This window comes from Melanotaenia boesemani, chromosome 3, assembly GCF_017639745.1.
Source record: "Melanotaenia boesemani isolate fMelBoe1 chromosome 3, fMelBoe1.pri, whole genome shotgun sequence".
In the NCBI taxonomy this organism is placed as follows: domain Eukaryota; kingdom Metazoa; phylum Chordata; class Actinopteri; order Atheriniformes; family Melanotaeniidae; genus Melanotaenia; species Melanotaenia boesemani.
This window is the reverse complement of record NC_055684.1, coordinates 23474726-23502603: the sequence shown is the minus strand read 5'-3', so window position 1 is coordinate 23502603 and position 27878 is coordinate 23474726. Positions and strand designations below refer to the sequence as shown.

Below are 27878 nucleotides of genomic sequence, written 5' to 3'. Positions count from 1 at the left end.
GCGGTGCTACTGGTAAAGGAACTGTTGATGATAAAGAGGATGCTTGGACCAGTGGTGTGACAGACACCCTAAGGAGAGCAGTGGGAACAGTGTTAAGAGGTGCAGGTTGCTGGTTTCATGTTGGTGACAGTGTGTGATAGGATGGATAGAGAGATGGGTTGAAAACAGTCCAGTTTGGTTGATCAGACCAGGGAGGTGGCTGGGTCATGGGTTAAATGTTTGTCCTGATGGTTTCCACTTTGTCAATAAAAAAGTTTAATGCCACAGACAGTACACCCTCTCCATTTGAGATATATTGTCATGCCATTTGCTTTTATCCATCAAGTCACATCCCAGCATGACAGTGTCTGATCACACACTACAAGGATTTACATGCACCTCCTGGAAAATAAAGACATCCCTGTTCTCAGTTGGCTAGCAGGTTCACTTGACATGTAAACAATCAAACACATTTGGGATCTTATTTAACTGAGTGGAGTTTTAGTGTTTAGATTGGAGTTGTTGAGTCCTCTTCTGCTTCTCTTGTGTGGAGTTCCTCAGGGCTCCATTCTTGGACGTCTTCTTTTTTCTCTTTACTTGCTTCCTCTCTGTGCAATCCTTAGAAGCCTTGACATGTCCTTTCACTTTTGTGAGATCTATTTCCCCTTGAAAAAAGTGGATCTTCAGTAAAATCATTGCTTGATTGTATAGAGGAAATTAAGGCATGGATATCATTGAATTTTCTTCATTTTAATAACAATAAGACTGAGATGTTGCTATGGGTCCAGTGAAGCCTTCAAGGGTCTGGTTGGCCTGAGGTTCTTGACTGATTATTTAAAACCTGCAGCAATAAACCTTGGAGTGCGCTCAGACTTAATTCACAAATAAGCTCAGTGGTCAAGTCTAGCTTCTTTCAGGTAAGACAACTGTCTGAAGTTAAACCATGTCTTTCTCTGGATCATCTTGAGATTTTAATCCATGCTTTTATTTCTAATCGCTTAAAGTATTGCAATGCATTTTGTGTTGGGCTCAGTAAGACCTCTCTCGATCGGCTGCAGCTGGTCCAAAATGCTACAACTCAAATTTTAACGGACACTAAAAAATGAGAGCACATTACTGCAGTTTTGGCTTTCTTTAATTAGCTACCCGTTTGTTTTAGAGTCATTTTTAAAAATTTTTTTATTTGTTTTTAAGTGCCTCCACAGTCTCGCCCCACAGTATCTGTCAGACCTCCTTCAACCATACACACCGTCACGTCCCCTGAGGTCAGCAGTCCGGTCACTTTTAACTGTCCCCTCAACCAAGAGGAAACTTAGAAGTGACCGAGCAATTTCTGTAGCTGGACCGAGACTGGGAACTACTTACCTCCACATGTTAAGGATCCCTCTTCACTTGCTATTTTAAAATCATTGCTTAAAACACATTTTTTTTTACATTTAACTGTCTTCATTGATTTTATTTTGGTCACTTTGACACTTTGGTCAAAGTGACCAAATAAAATCAATGTGTTGTTTTAAGAGTGCTATATGAATAAATTGGAGATGGAGATGGGATCTTCTGGATCACCTTGTACACCATTTTTCAGCTCTAGAAAAAGTATGCCAAGCGTGTAGTGCTCCAGGACAAACATTTCACAGGCCACGATCAACGGTCTGATGAAGTTTTTGCAGTGATGATGTATGGCTATGCGTGATGCTAATGGTGGACACACTCAGCAATGAATGCTGTGAACTCTGACCACTCTACGCCGTGTGTGTATGTTTATGATGAGTGAACATAGAACCTGCACTCTCATATGTACTACCTCCATGAGCTGACTTGCCTCATCTAGAGGTCTGCCTTTGTTTGTGAGCTCAGTCTGTTTAGTTCATGGTTTAGCTTCACCAGACCAGATAATCTCTGTCCTCATCAAGATGGAGTGGCACAGAACTGTCTGCAGCTAGACATTGTGTTGGAAAAGTCTTCGCCAGTGTAAACATTTCAGTAACTTTTGTGTGTGAATGACTCATTTGGATATTTCTGAAAGCCCCAAACTGTCTCTGTGCCTGTGTGGACATCTGTAAGGCATGCTTTGTTGTATATGCGTATGTTTATTGTGTCTGTGTAGTTAAACTGGGTTGCCCAGGCCAAAAGTAACCAATTCTGCTGTCTGTGTGTGTCTGCTGTTTTATTTTTCTGTGCGAGTACCTAATGAAAAATACACTGGGCCCTGTAATTGGGTAAAGGAGGGGGGTCGTGAGAGTGAAAAGGAAAGAAAAGTATGGGGGTGTTGAGGGATATGGCAGCTTTTCTCTTGGTGACAGAGCTTGTTGCCATGGAGCTGGTCCTCCCATTGGTGGATGTCTGGTCCAATGGCATAACAGTGCAGATTCTTTCATCATTGAGAAGTTTTTCCTCTCTTCCTGTCTTACTGTCCACACCTTGCTCTTGCATCCTTCTCTATTTTTTTTCCCTCTCTTTCACCCTCTTTCACTGCTCTCACACAAGAAGAAGCTGATGAATTACATAAGGTTTATAATGAGTGCAGTAGCTACCACCCATTTTCATTCTGACACAGTTACATCAGCAGCTCAAGTAAAGGAGCCACGATCATCCACAAATCTACTTAAAGTGCTTGAGGTGATAACCCCACAGGTCACAATACACTATGTATTTATCAGACAGCTAAGAAAATTCAGTTTTTTGAATTGTGCTTGTTACAGTCCAGAGAGTTTCATGGTTGAGATGCTTATTTGTAGATGATGATTAGTAGCTGATAGTTTAAATTTGTTATCAGTCAGATCATTTATCATAAAGGATTTGAAAAGCACTGCAGCTAAAAGCTATGGTTTAGTTTGAATATTTTTTAAACATAAAAATATGTATGCGATTCTCATTGCAGAGTACAGTTTTACTTTTTTCTTCCCACTTTTCTGTCTTCCACGAACACTGTGTTCTTTTTCTAATGTATCTCAAGACCCAATAATTATTTCAAATTTATATCCTTTTCTTTTGCAAAAAGCATAATATGAAGTAATTTGTGTTACTTCCATTTCAGTAGTAAATGAAATTAGTGGTTTTATTTATGTGGGGTATGAGTTATGCTGATCGTTGGGTGTGATATGTTAATAGCTAAGTGCTGTTACAAGTAACTAGCCATTGTGTGGTTTTACTGTTCATACACACACTTATGAGTATATTTCTTGGTGGCCCAGTCATTGATTATTCGCACAGATGTAGCAACAGGAGACGGATAAATGATTTTCTTATGTTATACCAAAAAGCATAATCTGTACCTTGATGTGATGCCAAAATTTCTTAGCACTGTGATCGGATCAGTTTATGTCTTTGTCTTAATCACCTTTAGGGTTGTGATTCTGACTTATCTGTTCTTTTTAGTTGTTTCTCTGAAGCATTTTTTTTTTACTGGTTCTCACAGTAGATTTAATTCTTTCTTCACTTGTCGGGGAATAGGGTTAAATGGCTTGTATTTTGAAATGCATCAATTGTTTGATCTGTTTCTGCACAGAATACTAACACTTCCAGCTTTATTTGCGATGATAATTCTGTGCAGATCAAATTTATACAAATGAGCTGCATATACAAAAAGTGACAAAACAACCACACAGACACTTTTTGCTTGACATTCACCACAATTATGCTGTTTTACTATGTAAGTTAATTATTGTAATTTGTAACATTTTGGTAAGTGCATGCTAGGGCTGGGCGATATGGCTTAAAAATAAAATCTCAGAATTTTTATAACCAAATCCGATTTCCGATTTTAATAGATTTTTTTTTCTTTTGTTTTACAAATCATAAATAAACTTATTAAAAATATTTGTTTATATAGATGAATGCCAGCAAAAATAAAGCATATAATGTCATAGCTTTTCCACCATATAAGTGACTTCATATCGTGCATAGAAATATGCAACACAACTGCATCTCTTTCCATGTGGATCCTTATCATACAGGATCCACTGCAGAAATAATTCCCCTGATGAAGGTTGTCTCTTAACTAGGGTTTGTGGGTTAAGTTGACTTCTGCATCTCATAGAGAGCAGCATTTCTCACTGCAGTTTATACAGATAAATCCCAGACATGAGTGAAGGGTGACTTCACTGAAAAGCTGTCAGACAAATACTGTTCTGGTGTGGAGGGAAGGCTAAGTCTGCTGCTAACTAACTATGGAAAAAATCCTGATTTTCATAAAAATAAATCTCCAGAAATTGAAAATTTAATTTATCGATTTTATCGATTAATTGCCCAGCCCTGGTGCATGCACACAAAGTGAGTGTGAATAAAAGACCAGTATTGTTTAATGAAACAGAACTGCATCTGTTTCAGGATATTTGTCACATAGAGCTCCACCAATCAATGTCATCAGCAAAACTTTGTTAAAACACAGCAGGGCATGGCAGTAACAGTTGCCTGCTTTTTGGAGCAACTAAACTTTGTAACCCCCCCTTCCCAGCATACTGGTGTAAAACTACAATGCATACTGATTGCAGTTTTACACCAACTGCATTATGTTTGTACATTGCTGAACAGCTATTGTTCTCAATAATGTATTGTGACAACTTTGTTCTTCAGTCTAGTCAGCAACTGACTGTATATTCACATGGAAACATAAAAAAAGAAGAGAAAAAAATCCTGTTAACAAGATTAGTACTAGCACAATCTTGTCTGCCATTGCCATGTAAACAAAGGAGTTAACAGTGCATACTGTGATGCCAACCACACAGATGGTGGCGTACAAACAGAAGCTGACAGTTATTCTGTCAACACATGAATGGCACAGCTGGATTAGCTGAAAGTCTTCACCCTTGAAAGCATTGTCCTAACAGTTCATTTTTACTGTCCCAAAGCTACGTTATCATGTGGATGAAAGGAGCGAGCACACAGAAAAATCTACATTTGCCAAAATACCCATGTCTGTGTGGATATGGCCTTAGTCAGCCTGTAAATGAGTCCTTTTTATGAGCAGGACTGGAAATAGAAAAACTGTGAAAACAGACCAGTGAGGATGAGGATAGAAGACAGATAACAGCTATAGAAGAAGATGTCACTTAGATATAGATGACACATAATGTTGAGATTGTCATAGTCATGTGTTAGCAACCTACAGTAAAGCGTCTGACTTCATTAAAAAAAGGGAAAAAGAGGAGTTCCTTTTTTATTTTAGCACAGAAACTCATCAACAGTCTGACGCTTAAGTATCTTCTTTTATCCAGATTTAACGTGTCCAACCATTGCAGTGGCTTTTAGTGAGAGTGCTCACTTTTGCTGCTACGCGTTGCTATTGAGTGCTTGTGAATGTAAGCAGCAGTAATACCACAAAGTTAAGTCTGTGACTCAAGATGGACAAGTTCTGATTACTGAAAAACACAAAGCACACGATGCCATGATTATTATTTTTTTTTCTTTTTAAATCTTTGCAGTCTTGGACTTAACGTATAACATACAGACATGAACAAATTCTTTGGCACCCATTTGTTACTGAAGAATAAAGCGACAATGGCCACTGAAGTATCTTGAAATTGAAAAAGTAATAAATAAAAATTTACTGAAAATGAACAGATGAAAAGCAGACATTGACTTTGAGTTGTTGTTCAACAGAATTATAAAAAAACAAGCCAAAAAAAAAAAAAAAACACAAAGAGCCCAGAACATTGTTGAACCCTTGAACATGGAGCCATCATAGGAGAACACAGTGTCCACAGTGGCATAATCCAGTGAAAGAGGTGAAACAACAAACGATTCTACATTGAGTGTCAGTCATAATAATGGCCGCTTGTTGTTATATGCTTATTTCAAAGGTTTATTTAAAGACCATTGCAACCCAGTAACAAAACAGTTCCATAGCCTATTTCTTCAGGGCCCCTGATCTACAGAACAACAAAATGAAAGAAAGTGAGAGTGTAGCCCACAGGGATATGCTCTGAGTAATTTTTTTATTTGGTTTTCTGATTCACAATATGTATCTGAAGTGGGGACCATGCAGAATTCTAAATGGCATCTAGCTGCAATGTGGCTCAAGCTGTAGACATGCTTGTCATGTAGACAGTATGCATCCTATAATGTGTTAAGATGCCACAGCTGGTGTGTAGTTGGTCTTACTGTCATTAGTGGCTGCGTTTTATTCAGGGGTTAAAATACATTTTTGGGTAAAGGTGCACTGGTGTACATGGGAAAAATAATTTAGGTGTACGACCCAAATTTGTGAAATATTAGTCTTAAATTTAAAATTGAAAACTAAAACACATAAAAGTGTTTTTTAGTTTAGTTTTCTTAAGTCATGTTTGGTGCTGGGAAATGATTAAAATTTTTAGTTATGCAAAATTCAAAACAATTTTTTTTATATTAGATGTAGCTCAATATAAACAAAATGGCAAAACTTTTTGTTTAAAAAGGCTTATTTCTAAATTTCAGGATTTATGAGATAAAAGGAAATAAGACACCAGGATGAATTTCAAAGCTGTGTGAAGCTGCCTTCCTTCTGAACACAGGGAACAGTATATGATTATGAATTTCATCAGCTGTGTTTCACTGTTGGAACAAAGAGCAGGATTAGATTCCCAGTGCTTCTAGATTTTGAGGGAGGAAGTGATGTTAAAAACAAAAAGCAATGATGAACTGAGACTTGTTTAAATATCTAATTAATCTACAATTCAACAGTTTCTCTCAAAATTCCTTTTTTGAAATATATACAGTGCAAGTTAAAGTGACAAGGATGACATGTTTAGCCTGTGCAAGAGATCACTTTTAAAACTTCTAAACTTAAAGCAAAACTCTGTAAAAAAATGTTTTGAATTTAAACTTTCCATAGTAATTCCCTTAAATTATAAAAGTATGTCAGGAGCGAGTTTTTGAGTGTACAAATTATTTCTTTGTGTGGAAACGTCAACAGATGGCTGTTCAGGTGAATGCTGCAGCAGCACACACGATCATAATGGCAGACACAAGATGACGACCATACCATCCCCCTGTTACTGGTGATTTATATGGATGTGCATTCAGAGTGAGCAGCAGACATCGAAAAATGCATAAAACAAAACAAAACTGCTTTAATTCTTGATTAAATAATTGTCAGCATTAAATAATTAATTAATTAATGCATTAATTTGATAATACTCTGTTAACATGCCCAACCCTATTTTTAATTGTCTAAAACGTGTTACAGGAAAGTACTTTTAACTTTTTAAATGTTTTTGTCTGTTCAAATTGTAGGCATTAATATCTGACTGTAAACCAGTGCAGGATCTGCTAATGGCAGCTTTACTTATGCACGATGCATTTTCAGTCTGAGTTAAATATCTTCAGCTCTGAGTGCAGGTGGGAGGTACGGCGGTATGAGGACCCGTGAGTGCTTCCTGATGGGGGATGAGCCTACGGCAGCACTGCTGTTCATTGAGAGGAGAGGGAACGATAAACACTTTCACATCAGTCTCCTAAACACCAGAAAAAGTCTCTCGATTTATTCCTAGACTCTTTCTTGAAAAGAGGAGAGGAGTCTAAATACTCACCAAATGTTGTGACAAAGTTACTAAATTTGCAACAGGGCTAGTTAGCGGTCAAAAATTAGGTGTACCACTCCAATTTTACGTACACAAACATTCACATGCAATATGAAATTTCAAGCCCTGGTTTATTGCAAACAGATTCATGACAGATTTAATAGTTTAAAGCAGGAAAGTCAGTGACTGATTTTCCTTTTTTTTCTTTTACATTAAACTGCTTTTGGCAGAGTAATAAAATGTTTAGAATGCCACAAACAAACATTCATTTAGCAGATAAAATAAAATTATACAGTATAACATATTGCATAATGTGTTATAGCTGTGTTATAATTTAAATATTGATTTATATAGATTATTGTAGGTAAAAAAATGTTAAATCTGTAAATTCTAGTTCACAATTTGTTGATACCAAGAAAATAACAAAGGTAGTAAAAAATATAAGTAGAAAATGGGATAAGAAGCACCTAAGAGGAGAAGTTACACTGGTTGCTAGGCAACAGCAAAAAGGATGGAAGTTGTGAGACTGTATGAGCAGCTTTGCATCATTTGAGATTTATGTGAAAAATCAGGCATTGGTTCAAAGTGCTTCTGAAATGAAGTTGAAAACGACTCAAACAGCGCTGTGCATGTGAAATGAAACAGACACCCAAGGAGGATGCACTTGAAAGCTGTTGCAGAAAGATCGTAACTGTAGCTCTGCAACAAAAAGCTGGTTGCCAAGCCTCATCTTTACTTAAGTAACTTTTTAGCCATTTATTTGAGAGAACAAACTGTGTTGTGTGAGGGAGAAAACCAAATAGATTGAAGTAAGAAAATGTGATAACCTTGACTTCCAGGGCTTCCATACAAAACTGATATCTGTATATGTGTAATTGGTAGGGGCATCTTAGCCGTCACCCTATACGGGAGCCTAATTTCACAAATTATAATAAACTGTTTATATAGCTTTTAGTTTCTTTTGTAGTTAAAAGTATAAGAATAAAGAAATAAATGTAGTGATCTGATTTATTTCATTTTGTGTACTTGTATGTACTTGTTTAATTTGGCCACATAAAATTTAGTATTTGTTTCTGTTACCCACATTCATGCTCTGTTACCTTCATCAATAATACATCTACATTCTGAATCCTTTTTTTTTTTGTGGCATGCCTTCATTTTGCAGAAGCTGTTATTAACATGATCAACATTCACCCATCTTCTCCTTTTGTTGTACTCTTTCAGTGTATTTTCTCTATACACTTTCTGTATGTTTCACCATTTGCAGCAAAGAACTAGAAATACGTAATAACTTCTTTGAGAAACTGGAGGAGAGATACAGGAAGGCAGGCAGGTAACTAGGGAGGGAGAGGAAGGAACGAAGGAGAGAATGAGTCATAGCTCGTCCCACAGGACTGAGTGGGCTGGGTGAGTGGAGGAGGATGGCGTCAGCAGCAGGCCTGACAATTTAAGAAGACACGTTAAAAGAGGAAGAAAGCAAGGGAGAGAGCTAACGTTCAGTGGTGGGTGGATGGAAAGAGGTATTGATGGGAGGGGTTGATGTAGAGGGGATGAAGGCAGGATGGGGTATTCTCATAGCAGTGAGAAAGAAACAAGAGAAGGGGTGGCAGGGAGGACAGCTGAAGTAGACCTAAATGGAAGAAGAGAAATCCTGTCTTCCGGAGCTTTTCACAGTTTGTGTTTCTGTCTATATTTTCATGTCCTTGTTGCTGCTGTCATTTGAGTTCCTATCTCTGTCTTTCTTTTTCTAATATATTGTGTTGTTGTAACAGCTTATATAAAGAACTCTAGTAAAAGTAGTAATGTTTTTTGGCTATCTATCCATATTCTCTGTAAGTGAAGACAGGCTCCTTCCTATTGTAAGTGTACCTGGGCTATTGTGAAGTCCTTAGTGCTCCGCCAGCCCCCTTTTTCTCCGCCCTGTTTGAAATTGTGCAACCAACGCAAAGGGGAATCCTCTCTGACACAGACAAGCCCTGGTGCGCTCTCACTCCGAGGGCTGCTGAAATATAATATGTGCAGACAGTGAGCTTGCACAAACTCTGCCATTACTACACACATCAGTCTCCTCCGTGTGAAGACATAACCTTACTGCCTTTTGTGAGATGAGTTCCCTCTGACGTCAATTGGGCGAGGTGCGCAGCTGAATACAGAAGAGATGAATTGGGTCGAGCTGCCTGTGTGTCTCTCCCACTTCCTTCTGTGGGTTTGTACATGCGTGCTCACTCCTTTTTGCAGCATTCTGCGCCTCCATTCACCATTCCACTCATCTCTCATTCAGCCTCTGCAGAGAAAATAGGGAGGCAGGTTTGCTACGCATGCTTCTCCATTGCGAAATTTAAAGTAATTCCGTGAATGAAATATTTAATCTAAGCAGCAGCTCCTCGTTACTAAGAGAGAAATAAGAATATACACTTTGTTCTCTGTTGACTTGCACACTGGTTGCCAACTTTATCAGGGTTAACTGGACAGTTGGGCAGATAAATTCATATGGGCTTTTGTTAACAGTAATGTGTAATTTATGTACATTAAATCATCAATCTGTTCTGATTGTTTTAAAATTGATAAGTTTCTGTAAAAGGCATTGGATTGAATGTCCCTTGAATGATAAGTTTATGTCTTTAAAGACTTAATATAAACACTGTCTCTACTCTTAACAGCGACGTTTGAAGGAGTTCACACTGGCATGGGATATTTGATTAGGGTTGCTTACTGTCGGAAGTGGACATATACATTATGCCTGTCTTGATAGACTCAGTGTTGACCAGATAAGAACTCTGTTTATCTCCTTCAGCACAAGCCCACCCGCTTGTTTCACTCAGGGCTCCTTTAGTAAACACTCTTCATGTGGTAACTTAACCCAGTGAGAAGGGCAGCGTATGACGTGTGTGCTTTAGCTGGTCGCCTGTCATCGGGAGGGTTCATTGAAGCGTGTAAGGCCAGTAATGCACATGCTGCAGATTCGCTGATGGGGACTGATTGATGGCAGGGGTGGTCACATTTTGTTTCATTTATTCAGAAAGCATGGTGGTAGGAGCAATGGTTTAAGGACAGAGTATTAAAATTCATACAAGTCCCAAAGCTGTGGACTTCTTGGTTGTGTTGGTGGTGTTTGTGTGTTAAGCTTTGCTCTGCTGTGGAAAAGATGGCAGCCAAAATGGAAACAGATCTGCTCTGAGTTGGAGTGAAGCTAAGTGTTACATACTGAAAGTTGTTTGATGAAGCTGTTCTCTGAGCTTTTCATCGATGGAGTTTGTTTGTTTTGGTGCTTAATGTGCTTTCTCAAAAAAACAGTGGTTGTTGTTGACCCTTGACTTAAAGTCTGTCTGTGTTTAAATAATGGCTCCACAGATGGACACTTGCATGACGGTTTAAAAGTTAAATTACTTCATTTTAACACAAATGCAGATATAGGTAATTTTTTTCTTTCAGTGCTCAGAGACTACTAACTGTTTTGGCAGTGCTCAAATGCCACCTTAAATCTTTTGCTCGAGCACAGTTCTGTTAACTGAGTTGATTTGTACAATCTGGTGCCAAAAAAAAAAGAAGAAATACTATGAATATTTTTATAGTTATTTTTATAATTTTGGAGATTGCACCCAAAATTTAGTTGCCACACTTTTAAACTTTTAATTTTTAATGTGTTGAGGTGAATGTCTATTTAGTTGACTGTTGGTAATAACCTTTTGGTAACAGGAGTAGAGACTTTATCAGTTTGACCTCAGTAATGTTACATCTTAGGACTTGATATAGCAGGGTCTGGAAAATTAATGACACATAGTGCTGTATCAAAGACTAATACTGTTTCAGCCTTAATAAAACAAACAAAAAAAAGCTTTTATATACACATGGCTTATCATTTTCTCTAACCTTTTCACCCCTTTCTTTTCATTCTGGTTCTATGTAATTCTCTATGCAGACTTTAATCCATATATCTATTTTTTATTTCATTGTCTGTTTTAACTATACTCACTCAACACAGTGACAGTGTTTGAAAATCATGTTAAATCTCCTTGACAACCCTGTGGATGGATTGTGTGTGTTGGGGGAAGGTATGGGGAATGTTGATGACAAAACTTAGGGAACCTGAGGGATTGGTGGAGGCAGAGACGATGGGTAAAGCTGGTTCATTCACAACCACCCAGTTGCTGATGATTCTTGTACTTTCTCTTTTTTTCTTTTTTGGCCGGCCCCTCCTTATTCATTAAGCCACTACTTGTCTGCTCAGCCTTGGAAGTTAAGACTGACATTTAAAATGCATAATTAATTGTAGCCTTGTCATCCAAAACCGTTCCCTCCTTTTGTGCGAGAGAGAAAGTTTTTGAGCTGGCAAAGCGAGGACTACTTCAAAATGAATGAGTCAGACCTACATTACCGGTTGGCTGTATTCTGTGCTGCTGTCTGGCGGGTTTCTGCAAGCAGAGTGAGGTTGGGGAATGTGGGTGTCCTGGTCAATGATGCTGCTGCTGACGATTCCTTTGCTACTGCATAGCCTGGGTCTTTTCCACTCTGGGAATCCCTACCTCATTTGTTCCTCATCTCATCAATCCTGCCACACATTTTAGTGTTACAGGTTTGGGCTGGGCGATATGAACCAAATCTTATATCTCGATATTTTTTTTACCTGAATCACGATATACGATATATATCTCGATATATTTTTTTTTGTCATATTACAGCCTTTAGTGCCAAATATACTTTTATTAAGGATCAGCAGCACATGTGCATTAAAACAGCTGACTGAAATTAAAGTACCTTTATATTAAATTAAATGCTCCTAAAACAAAATAAATTAAAAATACTTTTCAATGACCATAACAAAATACAGCTATGCAAAATGCAGAAGAAAAGATGCATTTAACTCAAAACAGGCTATCTCGATATAAACGATATTGCTTCCTTCTATAGGCACGTTGACAAGTGACGTCACGCCCACTTGCTCTTTGACCCAGTTTCCAGTTGGAGGGCAAAAAAGCCGGTGCCCTCCACTGTCAGAAGAGGTGAAGTTGACAGCAAGTTACGCTAAATCTAAATCTCGCCCTGAAATATTATTAAATCAGTATGGTTAACACGTGTAGCGCTGTAGGCTGCACAAATAGACGAAAGAAGGGACAGTCATGTCAAATTTAATAGGTTTCCAGCGGATGTAAAACTCCGAAAGCAGTGGAGAATGCGACTGGATATGAATTCTTACTCTGCTTTGCATGTGCAGTGGGCAGACACTACGTAGCCTTTTAATTTTTCCAAGCAGATCCACACCTGATGCTTCCCTTTCTTGTCGGTTATCTTCTGCGATGGCATTACGGCACACTTTAAGAAACACACTACGTTCATGTGTTCATTGCTGTGGTACAATATCTGCCCCACATGTCCAGACACAAAGAAGTTATAGCCATCTAGTGACTTGTATGCCTTCATCGCCTCTGCTGTATAAATTCCTGGCGTGTTAATGAGGTAGTTGTAGATATCGCCATACTGAACTGGCGGTCATTTCTGAGGACTGTCAACCCATAGATCGTCAGCTATTTTAAATGGGTCTGTAAGCTTTTCGCTAAATACAGTTAGCTTTGCATTGTACCTTTCGCGATCATCTACACAAAGATGATCTAAATTAGTAATACCTAAATCTTTAGTTTTCATTATGTGAACAGATTTGGTCAAAATGATGATATACTTGTACACTACAATGTTATGGTCATCACGAAAGCAGAGCTTTTTGCCCTCCAGCATAGTGCGCATGCGTGGGATTACCGGACGTAAATAATAACATTCAACGTGCGTATATTGCGTCTGATGAAGTCTCGATGTATTTGAAAATCTTGATATATTGCCCAGCCCTATTACAGATAGGGGCTTGCATGAATGGCACTCACTGTTTTTATACAAAGTGAACTCCTGATCCCAGTATTTCTGCTTGCTAAAGCTTTATTACACTATTGGATTCTTTTGCAAACTTTTTTTTTTTTTTTTTTATCTGGATTTCAACAAGGATAAAATTTCTGCTGCTAATACTGGCTGGAAAGATGGATTATTTGGTGGTAACGATGTGCTTTAGTTTGTGGATCTGTGACATGTTGGAAAAATGTCAAAATATATTGAGGATCATTTTCATTTGTGATTAATAAATGTTAAAATTAAGAAGATTAAGATTAAAAAGAGGCTGATTTCCCAATTGGGATTAATAAAGTAAAAAAAGTTAAAAACAACAGATTGCAGGAAGTGTGGAAGAGAGTCCAACAGAAGTTGATATAGAAAAAAAAATGTTTCATATTAAACATCTTTCTGTTGTAATGACTTTTTTTTTTTTAAATGGACATTGTGTAAGAATTACTTCCATCAAACGGTGGAATTATGTATCACATTCTAGCATCTGACTTTTTCAAACACAGCAATAGCTATCATGTCTCAAAAAACCTCAACAACACTGATGAAAGCATGCCATCTGAGTTCATGGAGTGTTTCTCTAGTGAAGAGGTTCACGATTTCATAAATATTGGAAATATCATACTGTCAGATATCAGTCCTCTGTGTTTCAAAGAAAGAATGGCTCTTATATGGGGGACGGATCTTGACAAGGAAACTGGCCTCGATGCAGCACTGGCTTTATGTCAAAGTAAAATCCAGCTCACAAAGCCTTACCACCAGCTTTTAGCCAGGCTTAACCGCGACTGAAAGCCGGTGTTTACCATGACAATGAAAGCAATGAAACCATGTAAACATACACTCCTGTACCAACGAGGCTGGCGTATTTTAGCAGAAACTACTGTTATTCTACCCAGGGTAATGTGTCAGATCAGTAGTGGTGGTCATAACACACCAATGACAAGACAGATACACATGCAGATATCAATTTTGGTCAGTAAACAGCAGAAAATTTTACACAATGTCCCTTGAAGGATATGAACATTTTCATTGTGTCCTTTTAAAAAAAAAAAAAAAAAAACATTTTCCTTTCATTCAGAGTGGTACCCCCATTGTAAAAACATGCATTTCATATAGTGACAAACAATGAACAGTTGAGCACTCGGGTGCTCATTTTTAAAACCAGTGTGCCAGTGAGATCTGATGTCTCATCTGCTCGCTCCCCTCCCTGCCAGAATTAGCAGCAGCAGCGATGAGTCACGCAGCTGTGTGAAACATGACGTCATCCGTGTCTTCCTCTGCTTATGGTTTCCAGGGCTCCTGACTGTAGGCAAGATCATGCTGCTGCAGTAAGCCGAAGGCAGAGAAGAGAGGCCCCAGACGACCTCTGAGGTGGCGGTTGGCCCGTTGGTGTTCCTTTACCCCCTTCTCTGGCTGGCAAACTGCTGCCTCTTCAGTTCATCTGATCACTGTAAATATATATACATATATATATTTGTAATGCTCTTTTTTCAATTTGTGCATGTTGTTGTTAATAGTATCCTAATAAATAATGTGTAATTTTAGCAGTTTTGTGCCTATATCAGGAAAATTGTACCTAAATGTTATCATTATTTCATTGGTTTGCTATTAGTTAGTAGTGTTGTTGTAAATGCTTCTTTGTTTTACAAAAGAGATGTTTAGAGAGGATGTAAATGCACCCATACCATACTGATATTGATAATTCAACCAGGATTTAAAAAAAAATCTAGGGCTTAATTAACTCTTAATAGATTAATTATTTTAATCTTATTAATCTTTAATTTTTGATTTTGAATAATGCAAAACATATTTAACAGGACTGAGTGATCTGATGCTAAATTTATCCATCAGTTTATAGAAGAAGAGGTGGGTGTTTTCTCACTTCTTTGTACAGTCTGGTCACTCAGTCAGCTTATGAGTTTTAATTAGGGCCATTGTACATATGCTACTACACCTTAAATTAACTTTCACCTTTAACTTTATCTACTGTTTTAATTTTCAGTAGTCTGTGTCAGATTGGAGACAATTTATCGAATGAAATGGCTTTTTAACAGTACATTCTTTTTCTTCCTCAAAATAAAGCTGCTTATTCTGAACATGCAGTTTAAAAAAAGTAGTGTGAAAAGATATTTACAGAATGTACTTGTATAACTGATTGAATGTTTTTTTTTCTTAAAGGAGTTGTTTTTTTCCTTCCAAACTTTTAAGTGTTCTTACTTGCAGCCCCACCGCCAAGGCAAAGGCTTGCTATGGACTGCACTTCGCCGCCTGCTGCAGCCCAGCCCAGTACATTACCTTAGTGGGTTCCCCTCATCTTTCTGCTTGTGTTCCTATCCAGACTCATTTTAGAGTCCAGCACATATCTGGTACCACCTACAGGTATACAATAAAGAACTGGATTTACCAGCATGTATTTTTTTCACTTTTTCATGGTCATTTATTGATAAGGGAAGAAAAAAAAATCTGCCTTTCTCTTGCAGTCTAGAATTTCTTTCTTTTCTGCTGCCTCCTTTCTTACAGCCACTCCTGGGTCCTACACCCAACCCCCTCCCCACTCCCACCCTCTCCCCCTCCCCTAAGAAGATGTCAGTGAGCCTGACAACGGACATCCAGCAGGAGGGAGAGAGTGGGCCACTTATTGAGCCCTGCAGTCGAGGCAAGACCCCCCCTCAACCACAGGGTACCAAGGAAGGAACAGGAGAGGTCCTGGAGCCAGATGATGGCTCCCCACAGGATGCACAGGTAGCAGAAAGTGACCATTTGAATTCTGAAAGAATTACAAGACTTACATACATCATCATGGAAAATTATAATCTGTATAGTAAAGACGATGCCCTTCCTTTTGTCTGGACATGCATCTATTAGGGTTTTTTAAATACCATAAACATTAATTATACTGGTATGCTAACTGGGGCTGGACGAAAAAAAGCATACTGTTAAAAAAAAATCATATTGATCAATAATAAAAAAAAATTTAAAAATGTATTTTAAGTGCAGCCCTGGCCATTACTAGTGCTTAATGACCTACTTTTAATAACGAACATACAAACATTGAATTCATATTCAACCCTTCATTCAGTGACCTTTTTAACCATAGCTGAAATTTAACTTTAAGACCCGAGTGACGCCAGTGAGTACTGACAAACAAGACTAAAGTGAGCAGAAAAATCTGATACACATTGAAATAACCTTTTGAGCAAAAATAAATTAAACAACAAATAAATAAATAGAATAGCTTCTGTTGGTGGGACTAACACACTACCAGTTTCACAGCCAATTTCAAATGGGTGTGTGTGTGCCAGTGGCGTTGCAGTTTCGTTAGGACCGCCAGCATGAATGTGTCAAGCTTATCAGTTCAGATAGGGCCAGACAGGAAATCAGACACGGGAGCACTGTAAAGCATCCAGTACATTTCAAAATAAAATCCCCCATGCAGATTTGCTATTAATTAATTGTCGTATATGATGGAAAAAAAAAACACTTTGACTCCCTGACAAGATGTTTATCTTGGAAGTGAAGAATTACTAGATTCTCCAATTCTCCTGTGATTTTGTGATCTCTCGGATCCAGCTAGGTCGCCTGCCTTCGCGGGCGCTCCTCCCCTGACACACTCCCGGTGTGAGTTGACGCACCGTAGAGGTTGGAGTAAAACCTCTGTGGCACGCACACGGACCCAGTGGAAATTGGCTGTTAGGTAGCTCAGAAACTGGTAGGACTAGGCTACTATGTAAACAAACACCATTCAACAGGAACAAAACAAACTGTAGGCAAAAAGAAAAAACTAACCCTTCAGCCTGGCATCACTACGGGGTATTCTCACCCCCAACTTTTTTCATAACAATTTCCTCCGCCTCTCCTTGCTGCAACATCTTTTGCAATACACATTTTCTCTGTTGTGGTTTGAGAAAGGTGGGGGCTTGGTGAAAGAGCATGCCTGGGTCTGTGTTTGTGATTAGTTGGGAGGAAGTAATGACTAGTTATAAACTATGTGATAGGCTATTATGAAAAAGAAGGGGAAACTGTGTTTTATATGGAACTATTTATCGATCCCTATTTTTATTTCCTATCACACCACACATCTTTTGATTGATAAAAATGATCGAATTATTGTCCAGCCCTAATGTTAACCCTTATAGTTTATTTTTACAAACAAAGTAGGGGTGGTCTTACATTTGTGTGAACAAGTCTTTTGCGCTTGTTCAACAAGTATTTTAGAAATTGCTCATTCAAATTCAAATTCAAAGCCTTTGTCATTACACATATTAGTGTAACGAGATTCCTCGGCACTCCGAATGCATAAAAACACATAGAGACTTATTTATTTGTACATGGGAATACCAGGTGTTTTCTGTATGTTAAAATTAGTAAGAAATCACCAAAACTCACTTTTGTTCTCGGCTGTGTTCTGAGCTTTGAAGCTGCATCTTGTCGGCTGTGTTAAGAGCTCCTCTCTCATGCAAACAGGCGACAACACAGACATCAAAAACATGAAGAGAAAAACAGATATATACAAAAATCACTCTTTAAGCCAGTCCTTGTCAGCAGAATCTATCTATCTGTCTGTCTGTTTGTCTACACACACACATACACACACACACACACACACACACACACACACACACACACACACACACACACACACACACTTACTTACACACACACACACACACACACACACACACACACACACATATATATATATATATATATATATATATATATATACACACACATGCATGTTTGTTTCCTCCTATTAAATTTGTATAAAATAGCAAATTCTTCTTGCAGAAGCGAGCTCCTAACCACAGCCATGGCAGGAAAAGAGCCAAGGTAAGTGATTTATTCTTAAAAAAAAAAAACTAAGGTGGCCAGTTTTCTAAAATTACTTTATAGTCTTGCTCCTTAAAATAAACCTTGCAGGTTTGTTATGTAAGATAACCTTCCATTATTAACACTATAATGCTCTCAACGAGAGTGACCTACCCTTTTTATTTCATTTAAACCTTAACTCTGATGAGTAGTGTGAAATGCTAGTGACTGCAGTAAGGCTAAATGAATAATCAATTATAACTGTTTGTTGACAAGATAATTGGATACATCAGTCCATCTACTCACAGACACTGTTATTTGGAGAGCTGTAGAACACCATTTTCATTAAAACTTTCATTAATTCAGTGCAATCAAACCATCAACAAAAACTTTTTGATTAGAGTCTAAAGTTATTTGTCTTTAAATTTGGTAAATGCTTTCTAGTGGGAAATGTCATGTTTAATTTGTTTGTCATGCTTCTTTTGAAAGAGTATTTAAGGAAAAACATTGTCTTTTAATTTGGATTGCTTGGATAAATTTTATTCTGCTTTCAGTTTTAGTACATAGTTCAAAGTGACTTACCATCATTAGCTATTGAAACTGTGTTCTCCGTATCTTCCTTCAGCATGTCCTCTAATATATTTATCATTCAGGTTTTGAAGTCAGCTTTACAATCTTACAAGGCTTGTGCCATTTATAAGCTTCTTTTCATGCCATAAAAACTAGGGCTGTCAAATTATTCAAATATTAAATCAGATTAGTCACAGCTTACAAATGAATTAATCATGATTAATCACCATTCACGATTATGCCTAAAATATGCCAGTTTTTACTGTATTGTATCAACAGAAAGAACAAGCTGTTGCTCATTTGGGTTTTTCTTCACATTTTTATTTTAGAAAATCACTTTAGTTGTAATAATTAGTTCAGTATTACATAAAATCAAAACCTTAAAAAGAATATATCTTATTTATTCCAACCTTTTCCTGATCAGAGCCCCCCATCAAAACCTTTCTCGACCCGCCCCTGCATATCTGAATATTAAATCCTTTCTACCTCCTGTCAACTATTTGTTAGTGATGGGTCCTGCTCTGATTTGTGTTTTAGAGCCTGTTTAGTGCCTGTGTAGAGCCATAATTTCTCTCATCCCATTCATGGCCCATCAATGATCAGCCCTGTGTCTCCATCATCTGCATACCAGCGACGATTTAAAGAAGATGCCCTGTACTTCCTTTTGTCTGATAACTAGCTGAAAGTTACAGGAAATAAAGACAAACAATATTTAACTGAAATAGGTTGTTGTTACCTTTTTCATTCTTCAGCTTCACGTGACAGAGACATGGATCTGATTGACATGAGTCTGATAAATGTTGCCTACTTTTGCTAGCGTGTCAAAAAAAAAAAAAACTTTTGGGTAAATATATGCTCATGCGAACTACTCCTCAGCTTGAACGATAAACACAACAACAGAGACTTCTAGTACTAGTGACATAAACAGGAGAGAGAGGAGGAGGAGGTGGATGAGGAAAAAATAAGACTGGAGACAGCTTGAACATGGACTTTATATCCTTCCTTGCTCCTCAGTCAGCTCGCTCTCTGATTGGCTACATTTCGTTCCACGTCACAGAGTGATAACACAGGAGTCGTTGGATTTCCTCACACACATGCAAAGATTTTTGGTTGTAAATATTGAATAGTTCAATACTTCCGATTGTCGACCACGACCCATTTCGGAGCCGATTGTTGGGACGAATTTGCTCGTAACACACCTCAGACCAAATGATAATCTTATAGGAAAATCCTATAAGAGCTAAGATAATCAGGTGTTTACCATCCTTGGTCAGAAATGGGGAGAATCAGGACAAAAACAGCCCGATAATCTTTGTGTGTGTACCTAGGTACAGCGAGGAGCTAACAGAACATCAATTGGGAAAAAAACTTGACTTTCTATACATAACTTACTATATGATTTCACAAAATTCATTTTTTATGATGAAATTTCACTGCAGAAAGTAATGAAACAGGTAAATTTGTTAATTGTTGAATTGTCAATAAAAAATTCTGATGATTATTTGAAGATAAAGTTTATAAAAAGACAAAACTGAGTGGGGAACATAGTCTGAGGGTCAACCATTACAATTTGTCCTACTGAAGCAGCAGTGGTTAATGACTGTTCTGTTTTTAACCCTCGTCAGTAATAGAATTAGAGTTTTTGCTTACTGGGTTATTGAGGTAGTTTTTTTTTTTTAGCTTCTAACATTGAACAGTGTGTGCAATGATCAGTGTCAAGAAATTTCTTTTAAAATTGTTAGATTTTTCTCTGAAAATCTAAAAAATAAACAACAAATAGACAAAGAAAAAAGAGAGCCTCAGAGATAATATTTCTGTGTCCGTGTTTCAGTCCAATGCCAAATTGAAGTTGGTGCGGAGTCTGGCGGTATGTGAGGAGTCCTCTGCTCCATTCTCTAATGACGGACCTCCAGAATCGGTACTTTTCTTTTTCTCTAACCATTATCAGAAACCTCAGTCTATAACCTGTAGTGCTACTACGGTACAGTTATTCTTTCCCAACACTGTTTTTTCCACGTCTGATCTTTAAAGTCTTGAACAGTGATTGAATTAAATAAAAGATTATTAAAGATCAGTTTTCATTGTTACTTAATATGATTTTTCTAGGACATCATCCAACTTCACATCAGCTGTCCATCAGACAAAGAGGAGGAAAAGTCCTCAAAGGATGAGTATGAAAATGAAGAGAAGGAGAAGAAGGACAAGACTCCCCGGAAGATGTTGTCACGTGGTAAGATGCATCTTGGTTGTAGTGAAGCAATACAAAACCTATTTAGCTTTTAGTTCAAAATTTCACCCCCCGGAGTGCATTCACACCAGGATAGTCTGCTTGACTTGGTACGATTGGGGACTCGTTTTAGGCGAGGGTTGCAACGTTCTTCTGGTGCGAGTTTGCTTTCACACTGCACATGCTCAAACAAACCGGACCTTTTAAATAACGCAGGCTTCTCCTCGCCAGAGGTGGCGCTGCATCAAGAATTACTGAAGGAGAAGCCAAGACACACAACTAAACAGAAGAATACTCGCTCATCTAATGTTTAATGTATGAGAACTTGTGTTTTCAACATATAAGAGCAAAACATGAAGCTTCATCAAATCCTGGCAATCTTAGACTGACCATATTTCTGTCAGAACTTTTACTGGGTTCTTCCACATCTGATCGTGAGCCATTTCTCCCTGCCAGAGCCAGCTATTGTCCCACACACAATGTCTGTTTCGGTTGTGAACTAGGGTACCAATCAGCAAGGCCGGTGTGAATGCAACCTCAGGTCCTCGGCTAAAGGATCAGTAATGACACTGATCAATTTTGTTTTTAATGATTTCAATTTTAAATAAAATTCTGATCTTGATTATTTGAAGATAAAGTTTCTAAAAAGAGAAAGAAAAAGAGACAAAACAAAAGATAAGTGATGGTCGACTGTATCAATCTGTGTTACTTAAAATGACACCGGTGGTTAATGAATACATAGTTTAAATCTTTTGATTTCATGTCTTTTTTTATTGGATTAATTCAGCACAAACTGGTTTCAATCTACTCTGTCTTTTTTTTCTGTCATGTTAACTGCTACTAGCTAATACTGATTGGTTACTGTCCACAAATGCATTAAATTATAGAAGTTATTTTTATTTTTTTCCTGCATCGTGGTATTAAATATTTAAGTTCCTGTTGAAGGAGTATAAAAATAAATGTAGACATAAACTGAAGAAAAGAAAGGATGAAGGAAATGGTCATTTAAACTAATTCTGCTGCCATAGTTTATACCTTTGTCATTGACTGGTGTCTCATCACTTTAATCAGGTTCTGCACAAAATTTGCAACCCAAAAATGTCCCAAACACAACAATAATAAGAGGCAACAACTGCATAATTGAAATAGAAGAAAGAAAAGAAGAAAAGCAGATAAAATCACTGTTCAGTCTTCTTTAAAATGATATTCTCGTTAACAACTGCAGTGCCTTTTAACTGCTTTCACTCATTCATTAACTGCTCAGATGATGATGTTCTAAGACATATATATAGTGTTGTGTTATATACATCAGCTAATACAAAAACCTATTTATTATTGTTATACTTAAGTCTTTGCAACATTGTATAAAATGCAGCATGTCCTAAACGACTGCATTGCTTGTCGTTCTGTGTTCTGCATCAGTAATATTAAAAAATGTTTTTGTTATCTCAGTGCTGTTTTAGTTACATAATTTATATCTAATATCGTAGCTAATAACATTTCAGACTAATTTCTTTTGAAGACAATGAGATCCTCCCCTCTTAATTTTTTAATTACCTTCCTTACTGTCTTTCTGCAAGGCCCCTTCAGGTGTCATTAAACTGACAGCAGAAATCAAAAGCCTACTCCAGTTCTCTGGTGTAGTGGAGAATAAATGAAAACGATCCCTGAAGAGTGAATCTGTGTAAGTTTGAGTACACATACAGGAACAGCTAGCTTGCTTCTGGCTATTTGCTTATAGTTTTTATCCTTAAAAAACCAGGGGTGTCATTAGAGTTGTGTTTGAGTGCAGTCTTAAGACCTTGGTACCTGACTGACGTCCAGTCTGAGCTTTTTAATTGCTATTCATACTTGAGAAACATTTTTCCTTTTATAAGACTGTTTTTCTTTTTCTGATAGACTCCAGTCAGGAATACACGGACTCCACGGGCATTGATGTGCATGAATTTTTGGTCAACACACTGAAAAACAATCCCAGGTATGAGATTACCCTCACAGAGTGACTAAAGGTAGTAATGAGAGTAACACAGCAGTAGATCACCAGAGCTTGCTTTTGTACTCATTGATGTACATTTTTGTTAATATGCAATTTAAACAAATTAACCTTTTGATCTTACAAACTGCAAAAATATTTTGTAACAAAGAAAATGTAATTTATAAAAATAAAAATCTCCTTTGTTCTTAATTGATCTTGGGAATTAGACAAGTATTTGCAGATTTATCAAATCCTCTAGTCTAATATTTTTTCACTTAACCAAATAGTTCATTCTTTGGAAATATTTTAGCCGTGTTGACGTCTATGTGCAGTATGAGCTGATATGATGCTAAATCTGAATTGCCAAGAGCCATAGTGCCGTGAATAATGAATCGTAACTACAGATCACCAATATATTATGGTTGTTCAGGTAATTTTTGTAATCCTTGCAATCAAATTTTTGTATTTGCAGGCAAGTAATATTGTTGGAGAAATGACAAGTCTTGTCCTTCCTCCTGTTTTTTTTTTTTTTTTTTTTTTATCTCATAAAAAATGATGGCACACTTTGGAAAAACCCTTCAGTATATTTTCAGGAGCTTGTCATAATAGTTTATAGTTAGTAAGCTTACTGCACTTAAGTCAGACTCAGTCCCCTTCCTCTGATCTCCATCTTTTTTTCACCCCATGGCCCACCAGGGATCGAATGATGCTGCTCAAACTAGAACAAGATATCCTGGAGTTCATTAACGACGACAAGTAAGCCATGGTCTTCATGACACTCGCTTGTATTTAAATTTAGCCCTTCTACTTTCATTTCTTATTTATAGATTTCTGAGGTTACGAGACAGACATTTACTTATTTACCCCTTAGGGTGCAATTTACGACTGAAAACATTTGTGGTTGTGACTGTTTATAGCAAAATAGTATCATTAGACTTAAGTTTTATCCAGGTCTTTCTCAAAGTGGTAGATCACATAATAAACCGAATATTATGCTCTGTAGAAAGAACCTGAGTTATATTTTTATGAGAAATTTGTGTGTAAATGCAGTATCACTCCAGAAGAAAACCAACAGCTGTGCTATATAAGAAACATTAATAAATTCAACCGAAAAAAGAGATTTTTATCATTTAGCAATTCTTAGCAACGCTATGTTTAAATAACATGCTTGTCACAGCTTAATGTTTGTGTTGCTTGCAGTAACCAGTATAAGAAGTTTCCTCAGATGACTTCTTATCACCGAATGCTGCTGCACCGTGTAGCTGCCTACTTCGGTATGGACCACAATGTGGATCAGACTGGCAAGGCTGTCATCATCAACAAGACAGGCAACACACGCATGTGAGTGGAGCTCTTGGCGAGTACTCAGAACATGGCCCTGTTCAACATTTCTTTCAACACCAAATTGAATCTGGTTACATCCATTTAAGTTTATCTGCTTTGTTCAGAAATGTACAAAGTAATATGAGTTTTGCAGCTATCCTCTGAATGGATTATAGATACTCAGCCATGTAGCTGAGACTCCTGGAAGAATACAGTTAGATATGTGCAGAATCTGATAACTATAGACTGTCTCATTTTAGATCTTACCCTGCAGGTTTTAAATGTTCTCCAGTGTTGGATGACAGTCATGTTCAGAAATAATAATGAGTTATTTCAGGGGTTTTAAATCAGTCATTTGGATTTTGTTGACACACATCATGAAAAACTGGAATAGACAAACAACATCAGGCCACATTTGATTTTGCGATGAAATAACATTTTCACATTCTGTGTGAAGCAACTTTTGAACTCTTTTTGATGCTGCATTACTATAATTTTTCCTTGAAATGCTTTATCCTGTTTATGTATAAGTTTACAAATGTGTTATTTATTTTCAGCCCAGAACAGAGGTTCTCTGAACACATCAAAGATGAACGTAACATGGACTTTCAGAAGAAATTCATTCTGAAGAGAGATGATGCTAGTATGGACAAAGATGATAATCAGGTAGGCTGATACGTCACTAAATGCTTAAAAATAACAGGTATACCTAATTAAACAACCATACCATTTAAAGTAATTTCTCCTCCCTTTCATGCTGTAATTTCTTACAGAACACCTTGTCTCATACAATGTTTGAGAATATGGTAAAGACAGCACTAAATCTTGCTGCATTAAATTTGAGATAAGATTAGAGTTGATGGTTCATAGAAAAGGGCATGGTTGTCAGCAAATAAGATGTCTAACTAACAGTCCGATACCACAGACTGTCCCAGCATCTTGTTGTGGGAGTTGGCAGTTGTGGGTTGTAGTGGCTTCATCCTACAGTCAAACTTATAAACCTCCGTAAACCTTGCTGCTAGCTTCCAAATGTCTAAGAGTCACGGTTTTGCATTTGCAGTTTTTTGTAAGACCCCTTCCTTTTTTGTATAATAAATTAAAGCTTTTTGACCATTCACAGTTAAATTTAACACTTTATAATAATCTTATAAGAGGAAAAATGAGCAGATGCAAAAAGCTGAGCAACAATGAAGATGACTCTGTCTCTATGGCCAGACAAGTGTCTTTGACCATCTCTAAAAAACAAAAAACAAGGCTTGTAGGTCAAACTTATGATGCACCTCTTGGTAATGGTAAGAAGCTCGACAAGCTACAGATGAGGCGTATGTGCAAGTCTGATTAGTTGTTCAGCCTGGCTACATACGGTAATGGCCAGATCTTTTGCTGCAAAAGACCAAGAGATCCATAACTGATAGTCGAAATCAATCCCAATTTTTATCCATCACAATTGTTTTCCCAAATGTTAGATCCGTGTGCCACTGCAGGACGGGCGGCGTAGCAAGTCCATTGAGGAGAGAGAGGAAGAATATCAGCGGGTACGAGACCGGATCTTTGCCCGAGAAGTAAGTATTAAACCTCGGCAGGATAGGAATCATTGGTTAATGATAGATTAGGATAGATTTGTAAAAATCTAAGGTAACTGAGCTGTGGCAACAGTAAAACTTTAATGTGTTTCGAGTCAGAAAATAAGAACTATTCGTTTAGCACCTGGTATAGTGAAACATATACATTTAAATACTTAAAAGTTGGTGGCTGTCTGTGATTTTAGCCCTTTAATGTGAACCAATTTCTATGCAAAATACCATACTCCATACATGGATGTCTGTTAAATATCAAAATGAATATCTGTTGAAAGCCTTATTTTTTTCTTCTAAAGGCCCATTAATGCTCATACTTCCATGCATCTTTTGTGTTGCCATGGTTACCAAGTCAATTCTTCCACTAGTGGGCAGTGCTAGGTTCAGAGTTCACTCCCGCAAGCCGACATCAGTTTCAAACACAACGGTAATGGACCACTATAAAGTTATTTCCAACTGCCCAACACGCCCTAAACACTCACATATAGCCTTTATTCAAAAGCTTGAGCAATTTCTACAGTTGCTCGTCTTCATTCTTCTTCTGCTTTTTTGTTCCCTTCCTGATCCTCTTCTTCTTCTCTGGTTTGTTTCTTTCGCTTGTCGCATGTCAGTTATTCTGCTCAGCACTGCCCCCGCAATTTCTGCTCCGTCTTCCATCAAGCAACAGATCGCTAAGCTCACTGAAAACAAACCAATTTACGCGCGTAACCAACACAAAAGACAGACTAAACTGTCCGTCCGTCTGCTTATCCGTCTTCTGCGTTGAGCATAAATGGGCCTTAAGACAGTTTTGGTTGTAAAAACAAAGTAAAAAAAAAAAAGCTTAGACAAAAAATGTTAGACCTTTTAACTAAATTGTACCAGCAAATAATTTATCTGACCTTTGAGGACATCCTGAACCTCATGTTCTCTGCTTAAAGTGACATATCACATCCTAAATGCACATATGTGTAAAATGTGAAAATGTCTGAATGATGTATAAGAAAAAGAGAGAGAAAGAAAAAACAGGCTAGCTGCCTCTAAAAGAATGATGCGTTTCATAATGTGCAGGTGTCCTTTTTTTTACAGTCCTCCCAGAATGGATACATCAATGATAACAGGTAAGAAAATGCATCCTCCTCAATATATGATTCCTACGACTCCTTATTTATTTATTTATTTATTTTCCGTTTCTTTTTATACTTTTTTTTTCTTTTTAGTAGCCCCAGGTATTGATGTGGTTAGTTAGTTATAAGTTTGCTCATTTAATTATGTACATTGATTCATCATACAAATCTGGCCTCCTTGGTATAGTTAAACTTCCACAAAATTAGCTTGTCAATGAAAATTTACAGAAAATAATTTATTTCTTTGTTTGCCTGTTTTATATCTGAGTAATTATAATAGTCACTTGCTTCGATTCCGTGGCAAATTTTAGTCCTTAACTTTCTCTTTTTAAATTGACAGTCTGTCTCTAATGAACATTTTGTTAGTAGTGTAGCCTTTTTCTTCTCACACAGAGGTTACAATCATTCTCCATACCTAGCCCTGTCACCACTCAGTTTTAAAGATTGGACAAAATATGCTGATACAGAAGAAGCTTAAGGTTTTCATGATTCAAATTTCTGCCTTATGTGCATTCCCTCCTCCTCCCCTTCTTTTTTTCCAGGGGTAAAAGTTTGTTACTGTGTCTGCTTCTACCTCCCACCTCTCTTCATCTTACCTCTCTTTAAACTCCTTCCTGTTCTCCAATCCAGACCTGTAACCTGAGCATTTTCTCCTAATGTTAACCCCAACAGACTTTCCACTGAGGGCTACTGCTCTAGCTCTCAAAAGAGGAGGCAGATCTTTAGGTATCCGGGTGCTGCTGACTGACACATGTTGCCATGCCCATTTTTGAAAGTGGTTTGGTGATGACAGTTGTGACTTGTGGTGGTTATTATCTTTGCTTGGCATAGTCGGCTGAATAATTACTATTCCAGCATTGCACCGTGGGGTCTTCAGTGACCCATGCATGGCTGCTTTGTGGTTTCACTGGATATTGATTGACCTCCTTA

General features: G+C 37.5%; 1 protein-coding gene across 12 annotated transcripts in view; it reads left to right on the top strand.

The window, feature by feature from the left end:
* LOC121636589 (R3H domain-containing protein 2) overlaps nt 1-27878 on the top strand; it is a 62617-nt gene that overhangs the window by 17841 nt on the left and 16898 nt on the right. For 6 of the 12 annotated variants that reach the window (XM_041980195.1, XM_041980198.1, XM_041980201.1 and 3 more), the window contains 13 exons: nt 14656-14811; nt 15585-15740; nt 15882-16103; nt 18150-18191; nt 20572-20658; nt 20847-20970; nt 22867-22945; nt 23639-23698; nt 24143-24283; nt 24823-24931; nt 25732-25827; nt 26893-26942; nt 27621-27674. In XM_041980195.1, the coding sequence (XP_041836129.1) occupies nt 15945-16103; nt 18150-18191; nt 20572-20658; nt 20847-20970; nt 22867-22945; nt 23639-23698; nt 24143-24283; nt 24823-24931; nt 25732-25827; nt 26893-26942; nt 27621-27674 (1001 nt within the window). In that variant the 5' untranslated portion in view covers nt 14656-14811; nt 15585-15740; nt 15882-15944. The remainder of the gene's footprint in view (nt 1-14655; nt 14812-15584; nt 15741-15881; nt 16104-18149; nt 18192-20571; nt 20659-20846; nt 20971-22866; nt 22946-23638; nt 23699-24142; nt 24284-24822; nt 24932-25731; nt 25828-26892; nt 26943-27620; nt 27675-27878) is intronic. The other 6 variants (XM_041980202.1, XM_041980196.1, XM_041980204.1 and 3 more) reach the window with 3 other exon arrangements.